At 43.3% G+C, this 27,609-nt stretch overlaps 1 protein-coding gene across 1 annotated transcript; it reads right to left on the bottom strand.

The window, feature by feature from the left end:
* Nucleotides 1-667: 667 nt before the first annotated feature.
* LOC137654467 (zinc finger HIT domain-containing protein 1-like) lies at nucleotides 668-20,960 on the bottom strand. The gene is made up of 4 exons (XM_068388124.1): nucleotides 20,834-20,960; nucleotides 17,057-17,143; nucleotides 9,880-10,102; nucleotides 668-1,044 (listed from the first exon to the last, which is right to left on the bottom strand). Exons 2-4 carry the CDS (start codon nucleotides 17,073-17,075, stop codon nucleotides 816-818), a joined length of 471 nt encoding a protein of 156 aa, XP_068244225.1. The 5' UTR covers nucleotides 17,076-17,143; nucleotides 20,834-20,960; the 3' UTR covers nucleotides 668-815.
* Between the last annotated feature and the right edge of the window lie 6,649 nt (nucleotides 20,961-27,609).

Raw genomic sequence — 27,609 nt, 5'->3', positions numbered from 1 at the left:
AAGAGCAAAGGGTTATGTAGTCTCTTATGCATCGGTGTGGTGTTGCTAAGAATGGCGTTGAAGATATCCTAGCCTTCCTGGTCCTCGAAGAATACACCCGCCCTTAACGGGAGGTAACGCTCCCCACTTGGTATATGGAGATGATTGCAATGAATCTTGTTCCTAAAGTGCAGAGTGAGTGTGGCTCTATCAAGAGTTCAGTCAAAAACCAAAGCAGATCACCAGTTCAACTGATGCAGAGGCCACCCTTTCACCCATATTAAAATTCCTGCTTGCTTAATTATTAACACAAAGCAAAAATAAACCATTCAAACTAAAAAGTATGAAAAAAGATTAAACAAACTTGGATAGAATATAAAAGTCTGTACTTGTTGCAGTTAAAGACAAAGTGAAGATTCTTTAACAGCAGAGTTTGGGGGTTTTACTCACCCACGCTGACCATCTGTCCTTAACAATTTCAATAGGCAGTCCAGCTCCAAAGACATTCCCCATTCTAAAGAACAAAAGGTCTGTATACACGTAGAAAAACCTGGTATAACAAATATATGCCCTTCTATTAAGAAGTATTTTTAGGGGGACCATTTCTGAGACAAGTTCAATAGTGATCTGGATAAGCAATAATTCTTTACAAATTTTTTTATCACTCCTTATCAAATGAAATCCAAAATTGTATAAATCTTTTATTACATCCCATTTTCATAAAAATTCCATGAAGGTTACAAAATTCAATTTTTGAAAAATTAAGCTTACCTGTAATCCATTTTACTGTTCAAAGCCATAGGAGTAAAGATATAGTGGCAAAGAAAAAAAAAATATTATGCTGTCCACTTTAGGCACCTTGTATCTTGATGAGTGTTTAGGCACTTGATAGAGCAATAACGTGAGCCACAAGCTATACATGTGTAAGGTGCTAGGAAGCCACACACAGCACATAAGTGACGCTCTGGTCGTTTCGATGGTGGAGCTTGCACTGTTAGGTAGTTTGGCCCCTCAGGACAAATAGCCTGTTCCTCCTCCAACAGGATTGGGAAGTTCTTACGAAATCTACAAAATAAAGATTAATATTCTGAAAACTATAACATATAACTACTTACTGGAGAAGATATGAATTACAATTGTGTTGAACTGGACTACTACTGGTGAATAACAACTGTCATTAACTTGAACCCATCTTTATTAACAGATGTGTTATGTTTCACTAAACACAGCCTTCATAAACTATATAATTACTATATGTAATTACATAATAAGAGAGTAATAAGAAAAACATCACAAATTTTAAGTAATTTGTATTTTTCCTAACATACTTACCGAGAAACACTTTCATAGGAGTCACTGGTGGCTCCTCTCTAACGACCAGAGTTTTGCGTAGTTTACCCTACTATATCCAACGTGACCCGTTAGTGGAAGAGAACGTGACCTGGGGCAATGCCCGAGGTCAGCCATGTGGCGACGATCTCTACCTAGTCAGTATGTTTTATGTAAGGAACAATACTCTAGGACTGTAAGGCACTGCGGGGACGGTTGGGGGGGCCATACCTGGAAAGTGTTTCTCGGTAAGTATGTTAGGAAAAATACAAATTACTTAAAATTTGTGATTTGTTCCGACACAGACACTTACCTCGAAACACTTTCATAGGAGACTTACACCTTAGGAGGAGGGAGTGCCCGTAGCCCAAGACCCCAATGGACAGTAGGATAAACTACACAAAATACTCATTAAGTGTGGTAACACTTACCCTTCTGCAATTTTCTTCCTTGTTCTTGTTCCATAATGGCGATTCTTGAGGCTTGTCTAATGAGCGATAGCTCTGAGGACAACTGATAGTACGAGAAAAAGGGGGAAAAGGCGACAACGAAAAATAAGCCTCCCCGTGTCTAGAACATTTGTGGTTCCCTATCGAGGTCGGGTCTTAATTCGTCAATCCGAATGGAAGGCTGAGATGACTGGCCAGACCAAAAGCCCATCCTGGGAGTTCCTCGTACCGTCCTTGAGATAATGATCAGTGAAATGTCGACCGGTTAGACCAAGTCCCTGCTCGAAGATCCTGAGCCACCGACATGTTCTTTTCAGATGAAAGGACGGTGCCTAGAACCCTAACATCATGAGCCCTTGGTTCTCTTGGCACTGAAAACCCCTCATTTGAGGGAGCTTGCCTAATTCCTTGTCTGACCCAAATGGAAACTGTATTCTTGATGTTCTTTTTCGTTTGACCCCAGGAAACGACGAGGTTCTTGATAGGCCTAGACGGACGGGGCTTCGCCGTTCTTTTAAGACACTTCCTAATCACCCTGACGAGGCACAATTTCAAACCTTCCAGGTTTACCTCATTTGGGATTGCTGGGATCGAAAAGCTCTCACGCCTCGGAACCCAAACTGACGGATCCTGTGTCTTGGCGACAAAGGAGGAGACTAACTTAAGGGGTCTCTTCTTCCATCCTCTAGAAAACTCCTCCTCATACGAAAATCCTTGTAGCTCGCTCACCCACTTAGCTGAGGCTAACGCTAACAAGGAGAGCACTATGAATGAGAGATTCCTGCCTACAATGTCTCTTAAGGGTTCGAAAGGTGGTTTTCGGAGCATATCCAGAACCCTTGCCAGGTCCCAATTCGGGATTCTCGGGGCAGAAGGGGCCTGATTGCTCGAAAGTCTTGATGAGCATGGACACCTGTCTTGAAGAACCGAGAACTATGCCTCTCAGGAGAAAAACTTTACCAAGGGCAGTTCGAAGTCCCTTAATCGCTAGGACCGTCATGGCCAACTTATCCCTGAGATGGACCAGGAAATCCTCTATAATGGCATGGATACTTTTAATGGTTCTATCTTCTTGTCCTTGTCCACTTGACGCACATCGTCCACTTGGATTGGTAGATGGCCGTAGAGGATTTCCTCAGGTAAAGGGGCATCCTCCTATCTGTCTTTCTTGAGTACCTTTGTCTTTTCAGGAGGAACTGGATAACCTCCAGGCGAGAAGACGAAGGGCTTGTGGGTTTCGTGAAACCCCTGAAAATGTGGTCGTCTCCATAGATCTGGTATGTTGGGAAGAGTCCAGGGAGGGAGAGCGGCGAGACTCATTAGGTCTGCGAACCACTCTCTCTCCGACCAACAAAGGGGCTACCAAAGTCATTGTAAGGTTGGTTGCTGCCCCCATGTTGAGGACTCGACTTAAGGGGGAAGGGGGGGAGAGGCGTACACGTCTAGATCGTCCCATCTGAGTTGAGACACGTCCTCCAATGCCGCCTTCGGGTCTGGGACAGGTGAACAGAATACGGAGAGTTGTTCGTCCCCCTTGTTGCAAACCGATCCATAACCGGGGACCCCCACATCTGAATGATGTCGCTTGCTACTTGTGGATGCAGGGAGCACTCCGATGCAACTATTTGTCCTGTTCTGCTGAGGCCGCCTGCTAGGACGTTCTTCTTCCCCAGAATGAAGTTTTCTGTAGGGTTGATTTCCTCTTTTCCTTCCCAATCCAGGATCTGAAGGGCCAGTCTGCACAACTATTTTGATCTCACCCCTCCCCCTGAAAGAGCAGACTCGAACTGGGAGAAGAAGGTGGCTGCTGATGTCGCCCTTCCGTCTGAGAAGCCCTGGCAAAGGATGTCCAGGGTTTCCCCTGTCTTGTAAGTCCCGTTTGGTCTACTTTCCCTCGTGTGGTAATTACTTTGAGCCTTGATTCCCTGCAGGAGTTTCGCCGCTCTATAGCCTGTGCTGGAATTGCTATTGCGGGTTATAACTCTGTCTATGTGGGTTCTTCCAATTCCCACGTTCCTGGCCTCAGGAAGGGAAAGTGAGGACTCCTTCTGGGTGGTGTAGGCTAGAACTTGTTCAAGCCGGAGGTCCCCGTCTCCAACTCCTGTAGGACAGGTTCCACCAGGCTATGTAGCCTTTAATCAAGTCGAATACCCTCCTATACGCGGAGTCCTCCATCGCCGACGTCGTCTCACCAACCACTTCTTCCGTCCTGCGCTGGGGAGAGTCATGGTCCCGGGCCCTTCGTATCTTCTTAACGTATGCAACCAAGGTTGCATTGTCCGACTTCAGGGCCACTGAATTCCCTTCCAAGTCTTCCGTGAAATATTTGCAGGTTCCCTGGACCGCTCTCATCTCTAGGACATTGCTTTGTAGGGACTTCTCCCTTTCTGTCCAAGTCCCATTCGCTGTCTTTTCCCCCGGAGGTGCGTTCCCCCTCCTTCTTTCTACCCGTCCGTAAACTGGCGGATTCTGGAGGTTGGGAGGACAGGGGCATTCCTTTTAGAGTGCGTGACCGATCCTGCCACCATTCTACGGCTTGTCTGGTTCCTTGCCGGACTGGCACCACTTGTCTGGGGAACTTCTCTGGTTCCAACTCTCCTTTAAGTTCCATTGAACCCTCCTTAGGATCTGTCTCCCATGTGGAACTAGCCTCTCTATGGGTGGAAAAGGCCTTGACCTGTGACAAATTCAGGGTTATTCCCAATGTAAGTCATTCTGTTGGTTTGGGTCAACTGAGATCTAGCCGGTCTTCCGGGGCACCTTGTCCTACCCCTACTAGGACTCCTTCTCTCCGTCCTAAAGGGGGAGTCCTCCACTAGGATGGGTCTTGCCGTGGCGACAAGGACCTCCACCCTGTAAGCGGAGTCCCCCGTTGGCATGCCCTCATTGCTGTAGACCAGGTACTCCGTCCGGGGTTGAAGAGCTATGGCGAAGGGCGCCTCCGCCCTAGGTTGTGGACTGAGGATGGGCACTGCCGCAGAGGAGGGAGTCGGGTATAGTCGTCTATTTAGCGGTCTTACACCTATTCGACGGGGACCTTGACGGGACCCTCGGCTCATTCTACCCCCTTAGGCCGACGTTTCCTACCTCCTCGAGGTCCTGGACGACGGGACGGGATCTTCCGTGAAATAGTTCGACGGAGGCCCCCCCGTCCCCGACTATCATCTCGATGGGGAGACCTGTCGAGGCTGCCCATCCTAGGAGACGGCTCCCTCCACTGAGCGGAAGGAGATATATCTCCAGGTGCAATGGTTCTTACTTTTTTCTTTTTCTGAATAAACTTACATAATTTAAAATAATTCCCTATTATCCATTTATGTTCAGCTGCAAGCCACATTGGTGGTTCGGGTTTTCTCTGTGAACGCATGGGTACCTTTGTGTCTTTTTCAAAACCAATCAGCAGGTTTGTACACATCCAATTCCTTCGGGACCTGATCACAAAGAGCTCCCATGATGTTCAATTCGTTAATTTCGATACAACTAATATTATTAATGGCATTAAACGCTTCATTATGACCATCAAAAGATATCCAAGAATTCCATTTTTCATCTCCGAGTCTCATCCTTATTTCCTTTATCAATACATAGCACTCAAATGCTCTATATATATCATCATAATTTGTCTCTAATGGAATTTTGGAAACAAGAAGGAATCATAGTTTCCTTGTGTTACCCAAACTGCTAGATTTTTTAACATCAATAGAGTGGTCCTTTTTAGTTCGAAGGTCGTCAACAGAATTTTCCTTAATTACAATAGCAGAAGTCGTTAACAATGCCGGGGAGAAGGGGGAGGAGTCAGCAAATCCAGGGGATGGGGAGTCAGTATTTGAAGAGTCCATATTCAAGGGCGGGATTTTTTTTTTTTTTTTTTTTTTTTTTTTTTTTGTATACCTGCTTGAGAATTTTAAGAAAGTATACGTGGCTGTCTCCCTGGCGAGGCTCTTGGAGGCCCTTTTAGGAGGACTGTCTCCTGCTCTCTTAGGTATCAAGCCTGAGGTCCTAGTTAGGTCCCTCAGCTTGTTGTCTGGGAACGAGACCCATTATCCTCGAGGCCCTGGACGACGGGACGGGCTCCTCCGTGAAATAGATCGACGGGGGTGCCCGTCCCCGTCTATCATCTCGATGGGGAGACCCGTCTAGGCTGCCCATCCTAGAAGACGGCTCCCTCCACCGAGCGGATGGAGTGGTTCTAGGAAGGGACTTAGGCCTACAAGACGAGGTCCTCCGCCCATCGGCTGACTCTCTGGCGGAGTTCTTGGCTTGTATGGAGGGGAACGGGGACTTCCCGTCCCGAGATCCTGTGGGAGACCGCAAGGGGAGTTCCTCCACACAGACTGAACCCCATTCTTCTCGCGAACCGGGACGGGCTCCTCCGTGAAACAGATCGACGGGGGTGCCCGTCCCTGTCTATCATCTCGATGGGGAGACCCGTCTAGGCTACCCATCCTAGAAGACGGCTCCCTCCACTGAGCGGATGGAGTGGCTCTAGGAAGGGACTTAGGCCTACAAGACGAGGTCCTCCGCCCATCGGCTGACTCTCTGTCGGGGCTCTTGGCTTGTATGGAGGGGAACGGGGACTTCCCGTCCCGAGATCCTGTGGGAGACCGCAAGGGGAGTTCCTCCACACAGACTGATCTCTCTTCCTCCTGTGTCGTCTCCGACGTTCCTCGCTTGAAGGGCCCGAAGGATCGAGCCCCGATGCGAATCCAGGGTGAAGGACTAGCATAGGACCTCCTCCATGTCCAGTGGGGACCTCAACGGCATCCTTGGTACATCCCACGCCAGCGGATCCCTCCGCAGCTGAAGCACCTGAGGCCTCTACCCATGAATCTGGTGATAAGAAAAAAAAGGAACATTATTAGGCCACATGGGGTCCTCCGCCGAGACGCGGTCCCTACGAGAGAGACGTGTCCCTCGGACCCCCACACACTCACTTGTAGGCGCCTGATCTGCCCTGAACAAAGAAGATTCCCCCCACAACATCTCTCCCTTGGGAAGGAGGCACCAACTTCTTACACTTCAAGGACTTACCTCGTCCCCTACTCTGGGTAGGGGAGAAGAATGCACTCTACCTGCCCCCTCTCCTGCCGACGTCGCAGGGGAAGACATGCTAGTTTCCCTAGGAGACCTCTTCGAATCCGTCTTCATCGTGCCGCATTTCACCCATCGGACCTCGCGCCAACCGGCACATCCGGGACACGAGTCTGACGGCGAACAGGCTTTGATAAGAAAGCCCAACACAAATACCCGGCTCTAGGCCCAGGACAACGGAGATCGTACTCCAAAGCACACACTGAGATCGCTAGACCCAAGCATAAAGCAAGGCAAAGCACTAAAACGCCAATAAAAGCACAAAGGAACGATCCTAAAAGAACACAAATAAGGCACTAATCACTCGTGAAGGAATCGAGACCATGTAGTAACCACATAGTAACGAGCACAAAGGGGGTCGCACAGAGAATGAGGAGCGGTGTGTGTGAACACAACGCGACCAGAAAACATACTGACTAGGTAGAGATCGTCGCCACATGGCTGACCTCGGGCATTGCCCCAGGTCACGTTCTCTTCCACTAACGGGTCACGTTGGATATAGTAGGGTAAACTACGCAAAACTCTGGTCGTTAGAGAGGAGCCACCAGTGACTCCTATGAAAGTGTTTCGAGGTAAGTGTCTGTGTCGGAACAAATAAGCTTTTAGAAGTAATTTTACACAAACCTTTAAACTGTCGCCACTATAAAACCATAGGTCATTACAAGACAGTCCCAAAATAAGATAAAGCACACACCATTATTATTATTTTTACTATTACTAGCTAAGCTACAACTATATTTAGAAAAGCAGGATGCTATAAGCCCAAGGGCTCCAACAAGAATAGCCCAGTGAAGAAAGGATATATAGAATCATATGCCTGAGAGTAATCTAGAGCAAGAGAAATCTACTCCAAGAAAGTGGAAGACCATGGTTCAGAGGCTATGGCACTAGCCAAGACTAGAGAACAATGGTTTGACCTTATAGTGTCCTAGAAGAGCTGCCTACCATAGCACAAGAATCTCTTCTACCCTTACCAACTGGAAAGTAGCCACTGAACAATTACAGTGCAGTAGTTGACCCATTGAATAATGTCTTTGGTTATCATAGTGTTATCAGGTGTATGAGGAAAGAGGAGACTGTGTAAAGAATAGATCAGACTATTTGGTATAGGCAAAGGAAAAATGAGCTGTAATAAGAGAGGGATCCAATGTGCTACTATCTGGCCAGTCAAAGGACCCAATAAATCTCTAGTGGTAGATCTCAACACGTGGCTGCTGCCTTGGCTAACATACTTGCAAGTACATACATACATACATATACCAAGGCACTTCCCCCAATTTTGGGGGGTAGCTGACATCAACAAATGAAACAAAAACAAAAAAGGGGACCTCTACTCTCTACGCTCCTCCCAGCCTAACAAGGGACTCAACCGAGTTCAGTTGGTACTACTAGGGTGCCACAGCCCACCCTCCCACATTATCCACCACAGATGAAGCTTCATAATGCTGAATCCCCTACTGCTGCTACCTCCGCGGTCATCTAAGGCATCGGAGGAAGCAGCAGGTAATTAATAATAATTTCTTCCTATGGGAGATCGTCAACATCTACAGCGTGACTAATGAGGCAAACTATTCTATCTACCATTGCACTTCCTCCAATTGTGGAGGGTAGCCGACATAACAAAAAGAATAAAAAAAAGGGGGACTTTTCTTCTCTTTGCTCCTCCCAGCCAGACGAGGGATTCAGCCGTATTTCGTCGGCACTGCTAAGGTGCCAGAGCCCACCCTCCCCGTTATCCACAACAAATGAAGCCTCATACTGTGAATCCCCAACTGCTGCTACCTCAGCTGTCACCAAGGTGACCGGAGGAAGTACAAGGGCCTATCCCAACTGCGTCACAGCCACTCGCCATTCATTTCTGTTTCTAGCACGCTCTTTTGCCTCTCACATCTATCTATCATTGCAGTGAATCTTCAACCCCTAGTTTCAATTTTTTCTACATTTGTATAACATGAAAAATTAGTGTAACAAATAATTTTGTTACATAATGAGGATAGATAAGGAAAGCTCTAAACTCCTTTAGTCAACAGATGGTCGAAATCTTGGTAAATAGTGTATCAGGTGATTTAACAAAAGAAATTTACAAAATAGGTAAGCTAGCGACAACTGGACCAATGGCTCTTTTTTGGCTGACATTCAAAGCAGATAACGTTCAGCTACTGAGGTACTGTGGAAAGTTCAAATAAGCCTGAACTAGCAAGGTCTCCCTTATAAACACAGAGTCCGTGCCTTGCAGGATAATACACTAGCACTGGAGCAGGGGAGACAATGTCTTTGGTATTTAAGTCATAATGGATTTACTATTTTTAGAGACCACACAACACTTTAACCCCAAAACATACAAAAGTATAAATAGTCACCAAAAACTTGCCAACCCCAAGAAGAGGTAAAATAACCAAGCTAAGTTATCCTTAAGGAAATGTCAATTTCTACCTGGAATACAGCACAGTTCTAACAATGTGGTCAGGGCCACAGGGCAGGCTCCCATAGTGAATCTCAGCCTAAAAATGCAGCAGCAACATCCAAACACACACAGCTCCTGTGGCCCTGGTCTTCATCTGATGTGTTCAACTTGTGACAAAGTATGCAAGACTAATATTGGCCTGGCATGACAAACCAATGGAGACCAATGGTAGGGGGAGCAGTACCACATAAAAACACAGCATACTACAGTGCATCTGTTACGACAGACAGGCTTAGGTATTAAAGAGTGCTAATATAAAACACATGCATGAGGATCTTGATCAAATTACTGTAGAAGCTTAGTTTATAAAGTGAAGTAATAATGTGTTACTGAACATTAGCTTTCGTGCATCTGAAGAATATCTGGAGGTATCGGGTAAGTTGAATGTTCCTCATTACAACCATGTCAATACCCAGTAATAATTACACAAAAAAATTTAAATTACACTACTGTACAGACAAACTTGAAAATAACATTTATAATTTTCTATTAAAGACACAAAAATACTTATATTCTTTGATCAAAATTTTTTAACCATACAATACAAAAGCACATACAGTAGTTTACCTTTGCTTAAAATGCTCTGAGTTTCTGGTCCTCCTCTTACGGTCTTTATTCTTGCTTCCATCTAAAGACTCATCAAATCTTGGTGCCTTTTTACTCATAACTAAGTTAGCATGTGGATCATCGTGAAAATTATCTTGCTCCAAAGCCTCGAGGGCTTTTCTCACCCTCCTTCGTCTTACAGCCTCATCCAAGACGCGCCTTTGTTGGACATCTTTGATGCGGCCTAAATATAAAATGCATGAATGAATTAAAAAAAAATGAAGATTCAAACAGCATAATACAGATTAATTCATAAACAGGAAAGATTCATAAAAAAATCATGCATCATTCAGTCCGATATATTTGATATTCACGATTGAAATACGAGTTTTACAAAATTTCAGTTTTTGTCTTTTATAGATGCCAAGCTTGTCCTATGCTTCAATACCTGGTTAAGGTGAATAAAAATGCCTGATCAGATCTCAATTTGAACCTGTCTGAGATCAGATAAGTGTACTAACTGTAAGAAGTTTATCTGCCTCTCATAAAGTTTCCCATATTGTATTTACAAATGTTCTTGATGTTTCTATTACTAAAAAAGATCCAGATGAGTTTGGCTGTTTTTAAAAACTGACATCGAAATTAACATTAAGTTTAAAGTTAAAATATGTTATTTTCATTAGTAAAATAAATTTTTGAATATACTTACCCGGTGATCATATAGCTGTCAGCTCTGCTCCCCGACAGAAAAACCTAAGGACGAAATACGCCAGCGATCGCTATACAGGTGGGGGTGTACATCAACAGCGCCATCTGTCGAGCAGGTACTCAAGTACTCCATGTCAACACAGAACCAATTTTCTCCTCGGCCCACTGGGTCTCTATTGGGGAGGAAGGGTGGGTCCTTTAATTTATGATCACCGGGTAAGTATATTCAAAAATTTATTTTACTAATGAAAATAACATTTTTCAATATTAAACTTACCCGGTGATCATATAGCTGATTCACACCCAGGGGGGTGGGTAGAGACCAGCATATATGTTAACATTAAGAGCTAAGTATTTCGTATTTCATTTTAGCAGTTATTCAAAATAACAAACATAAAATTAATAAGTACCTGGTAAGGAAGTCGACTTGAACAATTACTCTGCCTTTTTAAGTACGTCTTCCTTACTGAGCCTCGCGATCCTCATAGGATGCTGAGCGACTCATAGGAGCTGAAGTATGAAGGGTTGCAACCCATACTAAAGGACCTCATCAAAACCTCTAATCTAGGCGCTTCTCAAGAAAGAATTTGACCACCCGCCAAATCAACCAGGATGCGAAAGGCTTCTTAGCCTTCCGGACAACCCAAAAACAACAATAAAAAACATTTCAAGAGAAAGATTAAAAAGGTTATGGGATTAGGGGAATGTAGTGGTTGAGCCCTCACCCACTACTGCACTCGCTGCTACGAATGGTCCCAGGGTGTAGCAGTTCTCGTAAAGAGACTGGAAATCTTTAAGGTAAAATGATGCGAACACTGACTTGCTTCTCCAATAGGTTGCATCCATTACACTCTGCAGAGATCTGTTTTGTTTGAAGGCCACTGAAGTTGCGACAGCTCTAACTTCATGTGTCCTTACCTTCAGCAAAGCATGGTCCTCCTCATTCAGATGGGAATGAGCTTCTCGAATCAAAAGTTTGATATAATAAGAAACTGCATTCTTCGACATAGGTAAAGAAGGTTTCTTAATGGCGCACCATAAAGCTTCTGACTGTCCACGTAATGGTTTAGTATGCCTCAAATAGTACTTAAGAGCTCTTACAGGGCATAGTACTCTTTCTTGTTCATTTCCAACCAAATTAGCAAGGCTTGGAATATCGAACGATTTGGGCCAAGGACGAGAAGGAAGTTCGTTTTTGGCTAAAAAACCAAGCTGTAAGGAACATGTAGCCGTTTCAGATGTAAATCCAATGTTCCTGCTGAAGGCGTGTATCTCACTGACTCTTTTAGCTGTTGCTAAGCAGACGAGGAAAAGAGTCTTCAAAGTGAGATCTTTAAAAGAGGCTGATTGAAGTGGTTCGAACCTTGCTGACATAAGGAACCTTAGTACCACGTCTAAGTTCCAACCTGGTGTGGCCAACCGACGCTCCTTCGAGGTCTCAAAAGACTTAAGGAGGTCCTGTAGATCTTTGTTGTTGGAAAGATCTAAGCCTCTGTGACGGAAGACTGCTGCCAACATGCTTCTGTAACCTTTGATCGTGGGAGCTGAAAGGGATCTTTCCTTCCTTAGGTATAAAAGGAAGTCAGCTATCTGAGTTACAGAGGTACTGGTTGAGGATACTGATTTCGACTTGCACCAGCTTCGGAAGACTTCCCACTTCGACTGGTAGACTTTGAGAGTGGATGTCCTCCTTGCTCTAGCAATCGCTCTGGCTGCCTCCTTCGAAAAGCCTCTAGCTCTCGAGAGTCTTTCGATAGTCTGAAGGCAGTCAGACGAAGAGCGTGGAGGCTTGGGTGTACCTTCTTTACATGCGGCTGACGCAGAAGGTCCACTCTTAGAGGAAGTGTTCTGGGAACGTCTACTAGCCATTGCAGTACCTCGGTGAACCATTCTCTCGCGGGCCAGAGGGGAGCAACCAACGTCAACCTTGTCCCTTCGTGAGAGGCGAACTTCTGCAGTACTCTGTTGACAATCTTGAACGGGGGGAACGCATAAAGGTCTAGATGGGACCAATCCAGAAGAAAGGCATCTATGTGAACTGCTGCTGGGTCCGGAATCGGTGAGCAATAAATTGGGAGCCTCTTGGTCATCGAGGTTGCGAACAGATCTATGGTAGGCTGACCCCATAAGGCCCATAGTCTGTTGCAAACATTCTTGTGAAGGATCCACTCTGTTGGGATGATTTGACCCTTCCGGCTGAGGCGGTCTGCCATGACATTCATGTCGCCTTGAATGAACCTCGTTACTAGGGATACGTTTCGATCTCTTGACCAGGTGAGGAGGTCCCTTGCGATCTCGTACAACGTCATCGAATGAGTCCCTCCTTGCTTGGAGATGTACGCCAAGGCTGTGGTGTTGTCGGAGTTCACCTCCACCACCTTGCCTAGAAGGAGGGACTTGAAGCTTCTCAAGGCCAGATGAACTGCCAGTAGCTCCTTGCAGTTGATGTGCAACGTTCTTTGATCCGCATTCCACGTGCCCGAGCATTCCCGACCGTCCAATGTCGCACCCCAGCCCGTGTCCGATGCGTCCGAGAAGAGAAGGTGGTCGGGGGTCTGAACAGCCAGTGGCAGACCCTCCCTGAGGAGAATGTTGTTCTTCCACCAAGTCAGTGAAGACTTCATCTTCTCGGAAATAGGAACCGAGACCGCTTCTAGCGTCTTGTCCTTTCTCCAGTGAGCAGCTAAGTGAAATTGAAGGGGGCGGAGGTGGAGTCTCCCTAACGCGATGAACTGGTCCAGTGATGAAAGCGTCCCTATCAGACTCATCCACTGTCTGACTGAACATCGGTCCTTCTTCAGCATGGACTGGATGCATTCTTGGGCTTGACTGATTCTGGGGGCCGACGGAAAAGCCCGAAAAGCTTGACTCTGAATCTCCATTCCTAGGTATACTATAGTTTGTGATGGGACGAGTTGGGACTTTTCCATATTGACCAGGAGACCCAATTCCTTGGTCAGATCCAGAGTCCACTGTAGATTCTCCAGACAGCGACGACTTGACGCAGCTCTTAAAAGCCAGTCGTCCAAATAGAGGGAGGCTCTGATGTTTGCTAAATGCAGGAATTTGGCAATATTCCTCATCAGTTTGGTAAAAACTAGAGGTGCCGTGCTTAGGCCAAAGCACAGGGCTTGGAACTGGTATACAACCTTCCCGAAAACGAACCTTAGAAAAGGTTGGGAATCTGGGTGGATGGGGACGTGAAAGTAAGCGTCCTTTAGGTCTAACGAGACCATCCAGTCTTCCTTCCTGACCGATGCTAGAACCGACTTTGTCGTCTCCATGGTGAACGTCTGCTTTGTGACAAAGACATTCAGAGCACTGACGTCTAGCACCGGTCTCCACCCTCCTGTCTTCTTCGCCACTAAGAAGAGGCGGTTGTAGAAGCCCGGGGATTGATGGTCCCGGACTATGACTACCGCTCCCTTTTGTAGTAAGAGAGACACCTCTTGCTGTAAAGCTAGTCTCTTGTCCTCCTCTCTGTACCTGGGAGAGAGGTCGATGGGAGTTGTTGCTAGAGGGGGCTTGCGCAAGAATGGAATCCTGTACCCCTCCCTGAGTAACTTCACAGACTGTGCGTCTGCGCCCCTGTTCTCCCAGGCCTGCCAGTAGTTCTTGAGCCTGGCTCCCACTGCTGTCTGAAGAAGGTGGCAGTCAGACTCTGCCTCTAGAGGACTTGGAACCCTTCTTCTTGCTCCCACGTTGACTTCCGGCACGAGCACCTCCTCTGCTGGAGGCTCTGCCACGAAAGGGCGGAATGAACCTTGACGCTGGAGTGTCCATCCTGGGTCTAGGCACGGAGGGCAAAGGGGTGGCTTTGCGTGCGGATGACGCCACCAGGTCATGAGTGTCTTTCTGGATCAAAGAGGCGGCAATCTCCTTGATCAACTCTTCAGGGAAGAGACACTTCGAGAGCGGAGCAAACATAAGCTCCGACTTTTGACATGGGGTGACTCCAGCTGACAAGAAGGAGCAAAGGTGATCCTGCTTCTTGAGGACCCCGGACACGAAAGAAGCCGCAAGCTCACTAGAACCATCCCGTATGGCTTTGTCCATGCAGGACATAATGAGCATGGAAGTTTCCTTATCAGAAGGGGAGGTCTTCCTGCTCAACGCTCCCAAACACCAGTCCAAGAAGTTAAAGACTTCGAATGCACGGAAAACTCCCTTCATAAGATGGTCCATATCCGAAGGAGTCCAGCAAATCTTGGAGCGTCTCATAGCCAGCCTGCGGGGAGAGTCTACCAGACTTGAGAAGTTGCCCTGGGCAGAGGCAGAAACTCCCAAGCCGAGAACTTCTCCCGTGGCATACCAGACGCTAGATCTGGAAGCAAGCTTGGCCGGGGGAAACATGAAGGATGTCTTCCCAAGTTGCTTTTTGGACTGCAACCACTCTCCCAGTACCCTTAAAGCTCTCTTGGACGAGCGAGCGAGTACGAGCTTCGTAAAGGCAGGTGCTGCTGACTGCATGCCTAAAGCGAACTCAGAGGGAGGCGAGCGTGGTGCTGCAGACACAAACTGATCCGGATATAAATCCTTGAACAGCGCAAGCACTTTCCTAAAGTCTAAGGAGGGAGGCGTGGTCTTGGGTTCGTCGATGTCCGAGTGTTGGTCGTCAAGATGTGCAGCTTCGTCATCATCAGAGAGTCCATCGTCTGAATGTTGAGGAGGAAGAGGCAACGGAGTAGGTAAAAGCTGGACGGCTGAGTCCGGCAGCACGGGTGCATGCGTAGCTGCACTGGACCCAACGTCATGCCACTGTTGGTCAGTCTGAGAACTGGCAACAACCATAGCTGAGTGGGTGCGCAAAGCGTCTACTCCCGACTGTGGACGGATAGCGGAGACCACCGTGGGTTGCGGAGGCTGACGCACCGCGTCAAAACACGGCAGCTTAACTCCACCCTCCTGTTGTTGTGGTAGCACACGAACGTCAACGGAGGGTTCCGTGCGTCTGTGAACGTCAGCATGCGTCTGGCAGGGTCGACTGCGCATGGGTGGAGGAGCTCTCACAGCTGGAGTGTGGGAGCAGGCAGCCTCAGCGTCTGCTGGGCGCACAACCGTGGTAGGTTGTAGGCTAACGGGTGCAGCGTCAACCTTCTCCGCACGATACTCCTGCATAACAGCAGCTAACTGAGTCTGCATAGACTGCAGCAAAGACCACTTAGGGTCTACAACAGCTGGTGCGGCAACAGACGAAGTTACTGCCTGTTGCGGTACCACTTTGCCTCTCTTAGGAGGTGTGCAGTCGTCGGAGGACTGCAGCGAGTCCGAACTGACCCAGTGGCTACACCTGGGCCGTTGGACTTGCTCGGAAGGGACCTTGCGTTTAAGAGGCCGTGAGACCTTGGTCCATCGTTTCTGGCGTGAAACCTCTTCCGCAGACGAGGAATGAACGGGCTCACTCGTCTTCTTGTGGGTGGGACGATCTAGGCAAGATACGTCCGAAACCACGGAGGGAACGTCTGTCCGCTGATTAAAGCCTGTCGAACCCTTTGGTCGTACGACATTGCTTCTCCCCTGGGCTTGGGAGCTTGCAAGAGGTCCCGGACTGGGAGGACGACAGGCACGAACAGACGCACTCTCATGCGTAACACTGACACTTTTCACTGCACTAACACTCACTTCACTTCCCACTGCACTTTTACCTTTCAACTCCCTGACGTCAGCCATGAGTTGATTGCGGTCATTCGCCAATGACTCGACTCTCTCACCTAGAGCCTGGATGGCACGCATCATATCTGCCATCGAAGGTTGATGAGAGCTAGCAGGGGGGTCGGGTGCAACCACTACAGGGGAAGGAATAGGTTGTGGGGCATGGGGAGAGGAAAAATCAATTGAGCGAGACGAACTCCTCCTGATCCTATCCTTCTCTAGCCTACGTGCATATTTCAGGAATTCTTGAAAATCGAATTCCGAAAGCCCAACGCATTCCTCACATCGATCTTCCAATTGACAGGCTTTACCCCTACAATTGGAACAAACGGTGTGCGGATCGATAGAGGCCTTCGGAAGACGCCTTGAACAGTCCCTAGCGCTACACTTCCTGTACTTGGGGACTTGAGAAGGGTCAGACATCTTGAATTAGTCAAAGGGGGGAATTCAAAATCTATCCAAGTCGTCAACAAATAATCCAAAATCCAATAAAAGAATGCAAGGAAGTATTGAAGATAACTTCTGCACAGCGATAGCTAATAACCAGAAATGAATACTTCACCAAATAACGTGAAAATCAATCCAGAAAACAACAGCGTATTTAGTAGGTCTTGCCGGTGGCACGACAGAGAGAAAATTGGTTCTGTGTTGACATGGAGTACTTGAGTACCTGCTCGACAGATGGCGCTGTTGATGTACACCCCCACCTGTATAGCGATCGCTGGCGTATTTCGTCCTTAGGTTTTTCTGTCGGGCAGCAGAGCTGACAGCTATATGATCACCGGGTAAGTTTAATATTGAAAATTACAAAATAAAAGTAGAACTTTATTTAACATACCTGATTCACGTGAAGTCATTGTGGTTAAGTGTCTAAGCTGCTCTTCTGATTGTAGTAAACCTTTTCATACTGTTCATCAATGAGATTCTGAAAAAAAAAAAAAGTCTTGCCAATCTCCAATAAATAAAATAAATTTTTTCATTAATTTGTATGTTTCCTAATTATACAACCACGAGTCCTTTAAACTGGAGTGTATTTTGATGGTCATGGTTTGGGCAGAAAAGCTGGCAGCAATTAACTGATTCATTTACCAAAACATCTGATAGTTAGCTACTCCCTGTGAGTGGAAAGGTAGAGGAAAACATTTACATCTAAAAAGGTAAATGATTACAATGAGGTATGTTTTGGCACACTTGGTAAATGCTTGAAATATATTTTTTTTAAAGAAACAGAACTATTTAAAGGTTAAAGGTGACTGGTTTCAGTTCCGGTTCCATCAGAATAGATGCTCACCAGAACGTCAGCCGGGCAAGCCTAACCCCCCACTGTGGTGCCCTACCACAGCAGTAGCCTACCCAGTAAACAGCTTAAACTCACGGTCCTGGGCGGGGATCGATCTCTTGCCATGCGAAATGCTAGGCAAACACGTTACCACTGTACTAGCCAGGAGGATTGAATCATTTGAATTAAAAGCTTATAATATTCTTCAGCAAAAATTGGATCTGGTTTAAGAATGAAGTGTTGTCGTCTTGTGGGTGTTGTAAGTCCGTTTTCATGCCCTACACAGGTGGTCATGTTTTGGTGACCAGAATATCGTTGTGAGATGCTTAAAAACTGTTCTAAAATGTCTTTCACCCAAGCTGGAATGGCAATTAAATCTTTAACAAGGTAGGAGTTGTAGTTAGCAGGAGGCAGGGGAGGAGCCACTCACCTGCCTGACTATATCACATCACTTTTGACCTTTGGTTTGAGGACTGAGGGGGGTGGTTGAGACAGAAAGTGTAACTTAATGGGCTCAGAGAGACGAGAGTGAGCTGTGAACAGCTCACGACCAAGGAACTTAATGAGGAGAATGACCCAGAGAGGCAGTGACCTGCCCTAATCCTGCCCTCGGGGCGCATTCCTTGGCGGCGGGGGTAGGCCTATGTAGAGAACGGAGTAGGGGGGTAACGGCGCGAAAACCTTGGTCGAAAGAGAGAGATCACAAGTGACTCCAAAGAAAGTAGTTCTCGGTAAGTATTTTGTGTTGGAACAAATACAAATTACTGTATCTACGAGGAGAACAGCCAGAGTTTCCAAAGACGTATAGAAGTTATAATGCACGTGTTTGTTTACCTGCAGTTCGTACGTACATTGTGTTTTCACAATGTCCTCGTGAATTTTATAGCAAGGCCAATGTTACCCAAGGTCAAAGAAAGAACAAAAAGCAAGCAGAGAGCAACAAAAAAGAACCAAGAAAAGAAAGAAACATGAAAAAGATTACTAGCCAAGTGGATTAGTAAACTTAGGGTTTAAATACCTCGTTTAGGGTACCTTCATGTAGGAATAAACAATAAAAGTACAAGGTAAGTTTATCATAACAATGTTATCTTAAATTTTTTAAGAAAAAAAAGTGAAAATTTATAGCAAATCTTTGGGAGCTCTTAACTCAAAAACATACTTACTCACACTTAGGTACATTTTTCTCATATATAGTTTGATTTTAGAGAAAGATATCATTGAAAAGAGAAATAAAAACCCCACGATTTTGTGTAACAAAATATTGATTTTCCTTTTTTCTCTTTTTCATGATTATTTACGTCTAGACGAAGAAAATTAAGAAAAAATTCATTAAGAAAAACAAAGGAAAATAAAAAATCTGTCAAACAGAATTATTCAATTTATAAAGAAGTTTTGATGGTATGATTTTCATTAAAATTGGTGTCATATTAGTGGAGAAAAATGTACCTAATTTTTTTTTAAATCATGATTTTTGCTAATAAATCAAAAAGTTTTTGATCAAATGACTTGAAATTTTTATATGGTAAAGGTATTATATATGTCTAAAACATATAAAGGAATTGTGTATTTTGAGTAATTAGAAAAAATGCAAGACATAGCGGACGGTCCCCTAGGAGGATTCCAAATGAACCAACCTACGGGCTGAAAAGACTATGTCCCAAACATTGAGTCTTTCTACAAGTAATCATGACATCAATGCAGAAGCTGCATGATAATGGATGGAGGAGACAGGCTCGCAACCCAAGGTATGTAGAATCTCCTCTGTCAAGAGAGTGGAGGCAAGATCTTGCTTGATCGGCTACATCAAAGTGAATTCTCAGGTCCACAGATCTGAGAAATCACTTTCTCTAAGTCCACACAAGCAAGCCCTGACCATAACATCTCCAGTGAGATCGTTGATCCTTGAGGGATATCAAAATGAGTGTAAATCGCCCCTGTCACAGAGCCACGGTAGCCTACACAACTTCATTGTACAGTACTCGCAAATGAGAGCAAGAATATCAACAAACAAACACTCAGGCTCAGAGGTCTAAGCCCGACTGAAGTCAGGAATTACTAGTATTGAAAACCCAAGACTCATCCTTCCTCACAATGGATAAGACCTCAGTAAGTACCTTAGGAGACAGTTCTTTCCTCTCAGAATAAGTACAACCCGGACTGAGATCAGAGCCAAGAGAGTGACACATAAGCTACTACTACTTACCGGCTTTCTTTGTGGTCAAAGTCTTGGGAATCAACGACAACACTCCCTTGGAAAAAGAGGCCTCAGGGGTCTCTTTGACATCAGCAGAGACCACATCATCAGGTGTCTTGCCCTCCAGCACCTTCACAAGCATAGCAGATGAGATCGGCCCAACAAGAGATGCTTTAGAAATCCTGGTGGAGGCAACACTTTCAAGCCAAAGGAGCACCAGCAATGTCCAAGGAAGGCCACAACTTCCACAGGTCCAGGTCATTGTCGGTATATCCAGCCACAGGCAACCCTCAAGGAAATGGGGGAAGGGTATAACCTTCACTTTCCCTTAGGATCACACTGGGCGAGCCGAAGTCTCCTACCCCTTCAACGAATTCCTCCAGTGGACCCAGCCTTAGAAGAGGAAACCAAGGGATACACAGCAGGTTGAGCAACACTCCTCCTTAGCCTTCTTCTTGGCAAACTCAACCCACTACAGAGGAGGCCACAACCTGCACTCATTACAAGGGGATGACTGCTAAGTATTGCCCCTGCGAAAAAACACATGAATGATGGGGATCAACGGCAAGCTTCAACATGAACCTGCAACACTTTTTTTTTACCGGGTTTCCCCAAACACAACCACATGTTTGCACACATCCATTTCTTCTGGAAAGAAAATTAAATTAATACAGCCAAAATTTGAAGAGGCAGCAAGAGCATGTGCATTCTGCTTGCAGCCCAAGTCAAGTGTTAGTCTCACCACCCACCAGCAATTATAACTAATCTTGTTAAATTTTAACGGACGCTGTAGCTTCACTGAAGTCATACTACAACTAAAGGATAATGCTTTGTATTTCCATAGGAACAAATTTACTTTATTTTTGTAGGAACTAATGAGTCCTGTATATAATCAATTATTTTGTTCAATAAAATGCTGGTAACTTTCAACAGACATTAATTGAATTTAACATCATTAAGAAAATAATCCAAAGCATCAAAATGATGTCTATCTTTCAAATCAAGTCAAATCAATATTGCACTACAAGGAAAAACACACTAAGTAATACTTCATCAAGAAGATTTCTATTAGGTAGGGTCTATGGTACTGCGCAGTACTGTAACATAAAAGATTGTCAACAATTTTTAAGAGTAAATCCTACTTTCAAACTAGTGTAGACTTCTTGCTGCACAAAAAGATGACAATCATCCAAATCCACCAGCACAAACTTTGATCCCAGCTTTAATGTATCATCCAAATGTAATATGAACTGCTTCATAACAGGGTCACTGAAAATCAAGAATACGAATGTTAACAGGAGATAAATACTACAAATTTTTAATAAAATGTGTATTGTTCCTAGCTATACAAGCCTGAGTAATCTATATGACTCGGAGGTTTGTATCCTCGTAGGAATATACAAATATCAACAAGTAGAAGTAACAACTAAAATGGGAAGACCTACAGTGGAACTGATAACTGGGATTGGGAAGTGTATAAAATATTGTACAAACAAGGGCTTGCAACAAGAAACACTATTTTCTTTTCCACATCTTCCTCCACAATTTAGAATATGTAGTATTTTACCTATGCTAAATAGTGACAAAAACCAGTAGTGATAAAAATCTTCTAAGCATAGTAAGGACTAGATCTGCTTAGAAATTCAGTAAATGACTGGAAAAGATTAAGAGATGGTGAATGAAAAAAAAATGCATTCTTTATAAAAAATATATGGCACAATCACTAAAGGAAGGTCAAAATTTCACCAAAGGAAAAAGACAAAAAAATATTTATCATAATCAACTCTTCTTGTTAAAGAAATAGTATAGAGGCAAATGCTGTTAGTTTTATTAACTAATACAGTACTGTACCAGCTTCAGTGCATCGTGGCAACTTATTTAGTCCAGACATAAGATTTGGGCTTTATTGACTTTTCCCATTTCTTAATATAGTGGAGCATCTAAAGATTAATTATTATTATTATTATTATCATTGTTATTACTGTATTATTATTAGCTACAACCCTAGTTGGAAAAGCATGATGCTACAAGCCCCAAGACTTCACCAGGGAAAATAGCCAAGTGAGGTGAGGAAACAAACTATATATGAGAAATGAGCAAAAAACATGAAATATCTTATAATCAGTAACACCATTAATATAGATCTGTCATATATAAACTATGAAGAGAGACTTGTACTGACCTAGGATGTATTCTTATACTGTACATCAAACACCTTAGTAGTATCTCTAAATGGCACACAGGTGAAGTTATATCTAGGCTACCCGTTTACATTATACTATTGTCCATTCTTTTTTATATGGTCAGATATGGTAACCATACAATTGTATAATTTCATTCCAAACTGGAATTCACTATAAGAAACATACAAGTACCGCCTGTTTTAATACATTTCCTTTGAGAAAAAAGTGGTAAATAACAACTTGCGAATCAGTCGATCACATTTTGATCTGCATTTCTCTTTTCTAAGTCCATAATTGACTTTTGAGAAGAAAGTGGCTTATCATGTATGAGCTATTTGCAATCGCTTATATTGATTTTGTTTCTAGAATATAACTATCAACAGTTAACCCTTTTACCCCCAGGCTATTTGGAAATTTCCAACCCTTAACCCCCAGGGGGTTATTTTTTTCCCAGCACATTTTGCTGTATATTTTTTTTAAATTGCTTTAACACCCTTAATTTTTGTCATAGAGAGGTCAGGTTGGTCTCATTCTCTTGGAAAATGCCTGAATTTTCTAAAATAAAATATCAAAAATATGAAAAAAAAATTTATTATAGCATTTTTTTGCAAGGACGTACCGGTACGTCCATGGGGGTAAAGGGATGGCTTTTGTGAAACATACCAGTACGTCCTTTGGGGGTAAAAGGGTTAAGAACCAAATTTTACTACTTGAGTTCCTGGATGTTTCCATAATTCAAGTAATTTTTTGTGACAGTATCTTCCGTTACAAAGTGGTTGCTGTATGTGTAGGAAGTGTCTGCTGCAGGAATTTAGGGATACTCCAATCTACAGTATGCTTCATATGAAATTTACAATACTAAAGTTATCACATTCTCTACAAATCAATATCTGCATGTGTCCGGTGAATCACAATGTTTTAAGGTTTACTAAGTGATAGTGTCAGAGGTCACATTAGTGGGGGGTTGCAAGGGGGGATAAAGGCCCTCTGTGGGGAGGAGAAACAGTCCCCTGGTGAGTGTGGTTAGGTTAGGGTGTATTACCGTTTGGAGTCTTTGTATATCTGTGGCCAGCTCCTCCCATGGAGATTAAAAATGGACATCAAATAACCTAAACTTTCCCCCCTGACCTAACCTACAAGCCGTGTCCTTACCTACTTACCTTACACTGCCGTATTCTAAGTTAGCCATAATCGTACGTACAGGTGGCCGCTATCGTACATACACCCCAACCGTTTTTCCCTCGTTCAATGTATTCCCCTATCTTCGGAAAGTCACAATGGTATCCATAAAACACACATGTCTTATGTATTTTTCTATCTGCTTTTGGTGTGGTTTATATGTATCTGCTATTTGTGCATAATGTAACACATTAATTTTTTGGGAACTGTAATAAAAACATTTTTTTATGGTTCCTAAAAAAATAAATAGAAACTAACTCTCTGGGAATCTTCATAATTTTTCACAATGCAGGAACAAACAAATTATTTGCACCCACATAAATTGTAAAAAATTAATATTAACCCAAGGTAACCCGCTAGGAAAAATACATGGTTCATGTAATTGGCATGAAATTTCCAAAAGTATAATTTGGACAAATGAAAAAAAAAAAAAAATAATAATATTTGTAGATTGATAGCAGACACAGGTTGGGTTACACAAAAGGGAAATTTCAATCCCATTTTATTATATCAAGATTAGGCATAAAATAAAATACCAACAAAATATGGTAAAATTATACACGGTAACCATGCGACTGAAATCTTCCTACCCGGAGATAGCTACGTGGGGATAGCGTTATCTTCCACTTGCTCGATTAGTAAGGCCAGGTAGTAACAGACAATGCTATAGTATAGTGTATCGATAGGACCCTAGTGAGGAAATATGGAAATAAAAAAAAAACGACATAAGAAGTGATGAACAAATAAAATAAAAATATTTAAAAAACATTAACATTAAAACAGAATTGAGGAAAATTTCCGTTTTAGGAAAACAGGAAGAAAATTTCAGAATCAACAGGGAAATTGTTGTATGCGTATCCTTACTGGAGAGGACTATTACTTCCCAAAGACCCCCAATATTGTATTACAATTAACAAAACCATAATCTTTACTTTAAAGACTAGTTGGAAGGTGTGTATCTGGTTCGGAGCCTTTGTAGGGTGACGGCCAGATCCGTTTTCATTCATAGAAAATGGGAATATTATAAAGTGGGGTGGACTGTGGCCGTCATTCTAAAATCGAGTTCGTAGAAAACTGGAATATTCTGAATTATGGCCGTCATTCTAAAAACGGTTTTGGCGGGAGAAGCTAACTTAAAAAACCCACCTAACCTATGCTAAAAGCCGTATCCTTACCCAGGGGGGGCTTCGCTTCCCCGGACCCCCCCCTTACCTACTACGGAAGCGAGAAGATTCGTGGCCGGAGTAAGAACTCGAGCCACAAATTTTCAGGTAATTTAGGGTTTTCGGCGAAAAACATAAAAGTGTGCGTTTAAGCACATATTTAAGATCCGTAGACCATTTCCAAACGTTTTTATTCTATACAAGATGACAGTCGGAGCGATAATAAGCAAATTAAGACGCTTGGCCGTAGCGCTACAAACTACCCTCTGCAATACAGCAAGCATTAAAATACTCTATTGAAAATGAGGAAGGACCAGTAGTCATCCATACTGACTCACGATCCTCAGTGCAGGTCCTACAGCAGGACAAAAACAAAGAAAACAAATCCCTGATAGCGGACATTAAAATCCTCTTACATCAACATAATGAAAGAAACAGACTAGTAACTATAAACTGGATCCCCAGTCACATCGGGATACCAGGGAATGAAAAGGCTGATGAGCTAGCCAAAAGCACCAAACACATTCACAATGTACAGGTGCACATACAGCCTGCATTGCAACAATCAAAAGCAAAATAAAGACACAGCTCAAGAACAACCTAATCAAGGAACTACATATGAGGATAGAGAATGGCTCTCCCTCTGCAACATGGTACAAATGGGCATCGGAACTAGAACCCCCTCCCATAGACAGATACACCCCAAGAAAACTGGCAGTATGCATACACAGACTCCGGCTGGGTTACAAAGCAAACTGGGAACTCCTAGATGACATCCAGACAAGGTGTGAACACTGTGATGTCATACCACAACAACCTCTCCTGCACTACCTACTAGAATGCAGAGAAACAGCACAGCTACGAGGTGATCTACTTGTAGACATCAACACACCACATGCCATGAAAGAGGCAGCCACACTGGCAAAAGCAATTGTCGAAAGCATAGACACACATGCACAGTTGCTTTCAACACTACCTCCACCAAGGTAAGACCTCCTCATTCCATGCACCATCTCATCCCCTCATTGTAAGGCTCTATTCACATCACCCCCTTTCACTTCTCAACTAATCTACCACTTAAAAATCTCTCTGCAGGGACCCTAGGGAGTAAAGGGTTGGACAACCCCACCTGCACAATTTTTCTCTAATCTTCAAAAGCCTTACACCCCCACTTTTCAAACTACCACTATCCGAGAAATGATGGCCCTCTACCACTACCACCATCATCCTTACCCTATCCACATCTTTTTCTACTACTAAAAACCTTTCAAATTTCCATTAATGCAACTACCTTATAAATTTTTACAGATCACCTACGGGCCAACCAAGGGAAAGGCCCGTGCCAACAACAAGTGTTGGCTTTAATACCCCAACAACAACAACTACCCTCTGGTTCTCCAATCTACCTTAATTGACTTGAAAATTAACAAAGTTAAGTCATGTCCTATAAAATTTATTTACCATTTTAAATTAACAAAGTTAAGTCATGTCCTATAAAATTTATTTACCATTTTAGTAAGCCTTGGCCAAACAAAACAAAAACATTATTATTATTATTACAAGCTAAGCTACAACCCTAGTAGGAAAAGCAGGATGCTATAAGCCCCGGGGCTCCAACAGGGAAAATAGTCCAGTGAGGAAAGGAAAAAAGGAAAAGAGAATATTTTAAGAAGAGTAACAATATTAAAATAAATATCTCCGATATAAACTATAAAAACTTAACAAAAGAGGAGGCAGAGAAATAAGATGGAATAGTGTGCCAGAGTATACCATCAAGCAAGAGAACTCTAACCTGTAGACATTGGAAGACCATGGTACAGAGGCTATGGCACTACCCAAGAATAGATTACAATGGTTTGATTTTGGAGTGTTCTCCTAGAAGTAGTATGACCCTAAAAAATTATCCTCCTGGCTGGCTCTGACTTCAACTTATTTTGGGATACTTACCATTTAATCAACAGTCCCTTAATCACATTCACCATCGTTCACAAATCGAAAATGTCAAACTCAAATTCGATTTGTTGATGATGATGTGGATGTATTATTGTCTTGGTGTTATAAGTGTTGGAAACTTCGAGTTGGCTGCAATGTTTACCAAGGAGTCTTGTAATTCTTCTTCTATAAAGAATAGCATGGACTCTACTACACAGGTTCTTCACTTATTTTGCCAGGAATATATTATTATTATTATTATTATTATTATTACTATCCAAGCTACAACCCTAGTTGGAAAAGCAAGATGCTATAAGCCCAGGGGCTCCAACAGGGAAAAATAGCCCAGTGAGGAAAGGAAATAAGGAAATAAATAAATGAAGAGAACAAATTAACAATAAATCATTCTAAAAACAGTAACAACGTCAAAACTGACATGTCATATATACACTATTAACAACATCAAAAACAAATATGTCATAAATAAACTATAAAAGACTCATGTCCGCCTGGTCAACAAAAAAGCATTTGCTCCAACTTTGAACTTTTGAATGAGGTAATTGAGCTACAGCAACCATACGAGGAAGACCCAAAGAAAATAGTAGGATTATTTTTATTTAGTGAAACAAATATAGAAAAGAAAAAAGAAGTATTGAACATAATGTGGAAGAAAAGACAAAACAGTACAAGAAGATAAGCGTTAGAGGCGCCGTTGTAAAGGCTATGCCTCGCCCCAGAACCTGAACCTGAACTTCTTGTTCTTTCAACTTCCCTTTCGTTTACATTACAAACAAATTAGTGAATTATAACCCACTATCTTTGTATATTACCGAAGCACTATTATTGAATAATACTCTTCAAATTTAAGATATATATTTTTTTCAAAATTGTTATTGGTTAGCTAATAAATTTCAATTTTTTAGTATTAGGGAACTGACACCATAGTATCTAAATAAGTCTATTTTTTATAGTATTTCACCGTATTTTCCTTGGAAAGGTCTTCCATGTTCATTTAGACTGAATTTCATTATGATAACTGCATCATTTGATCCAGATTGTTTTTTTTTTTTTATCAACTGCTCGTATTTGACTTTCAACAAACTCTAGCTTAATACTTCTTCCCTTATCTCTTTCACTGACATATTTATCGCCTTTGAAGTTGCTAATATTCGTTTCCCAGATTTCTTAGCTATTCCATTGTATTTAGTTAATATAATTTATAGATTTGTTGTCTATTACAGTCAATTGAAGACTAGTTTTAGACTATTCCTTTCTCATCCAAGAATGTTGTGAACCCCTTATTGTCTCTGGTAATAAAACTAAACTTCCCTATACTTTATCCTGCTGGGTCATGACCTGGCATAGTCTGTAGATAGTCTGCAGTAGATTCTGTAATTACTCTTCGTAATGTGTCACACTGTTTGTCATATTTCAAAACCCACGCCATATTTTTTCTTCTAT

This window comes from Palaemon carinicauda, chromosome 15 (assembly GCF_036898095.1).
Source record: "Palaemon carinicauda isolate YSFRI2023 chromosome 15, ASM3689809v2, whole genome shotgun sequence".
NCBI classification, from domain to species: Eukaryota; Metazoa; Arthropoda; class Malacostraca; order Decapoda; family Palaemonidae; genus Palaemon; species Palaemon carinicauda.
The sequence above is the reverse complement of the archived record's forward strand: the minus strand, read 5'-3'. Positions and strand labels throughout refer to the sequence as shown.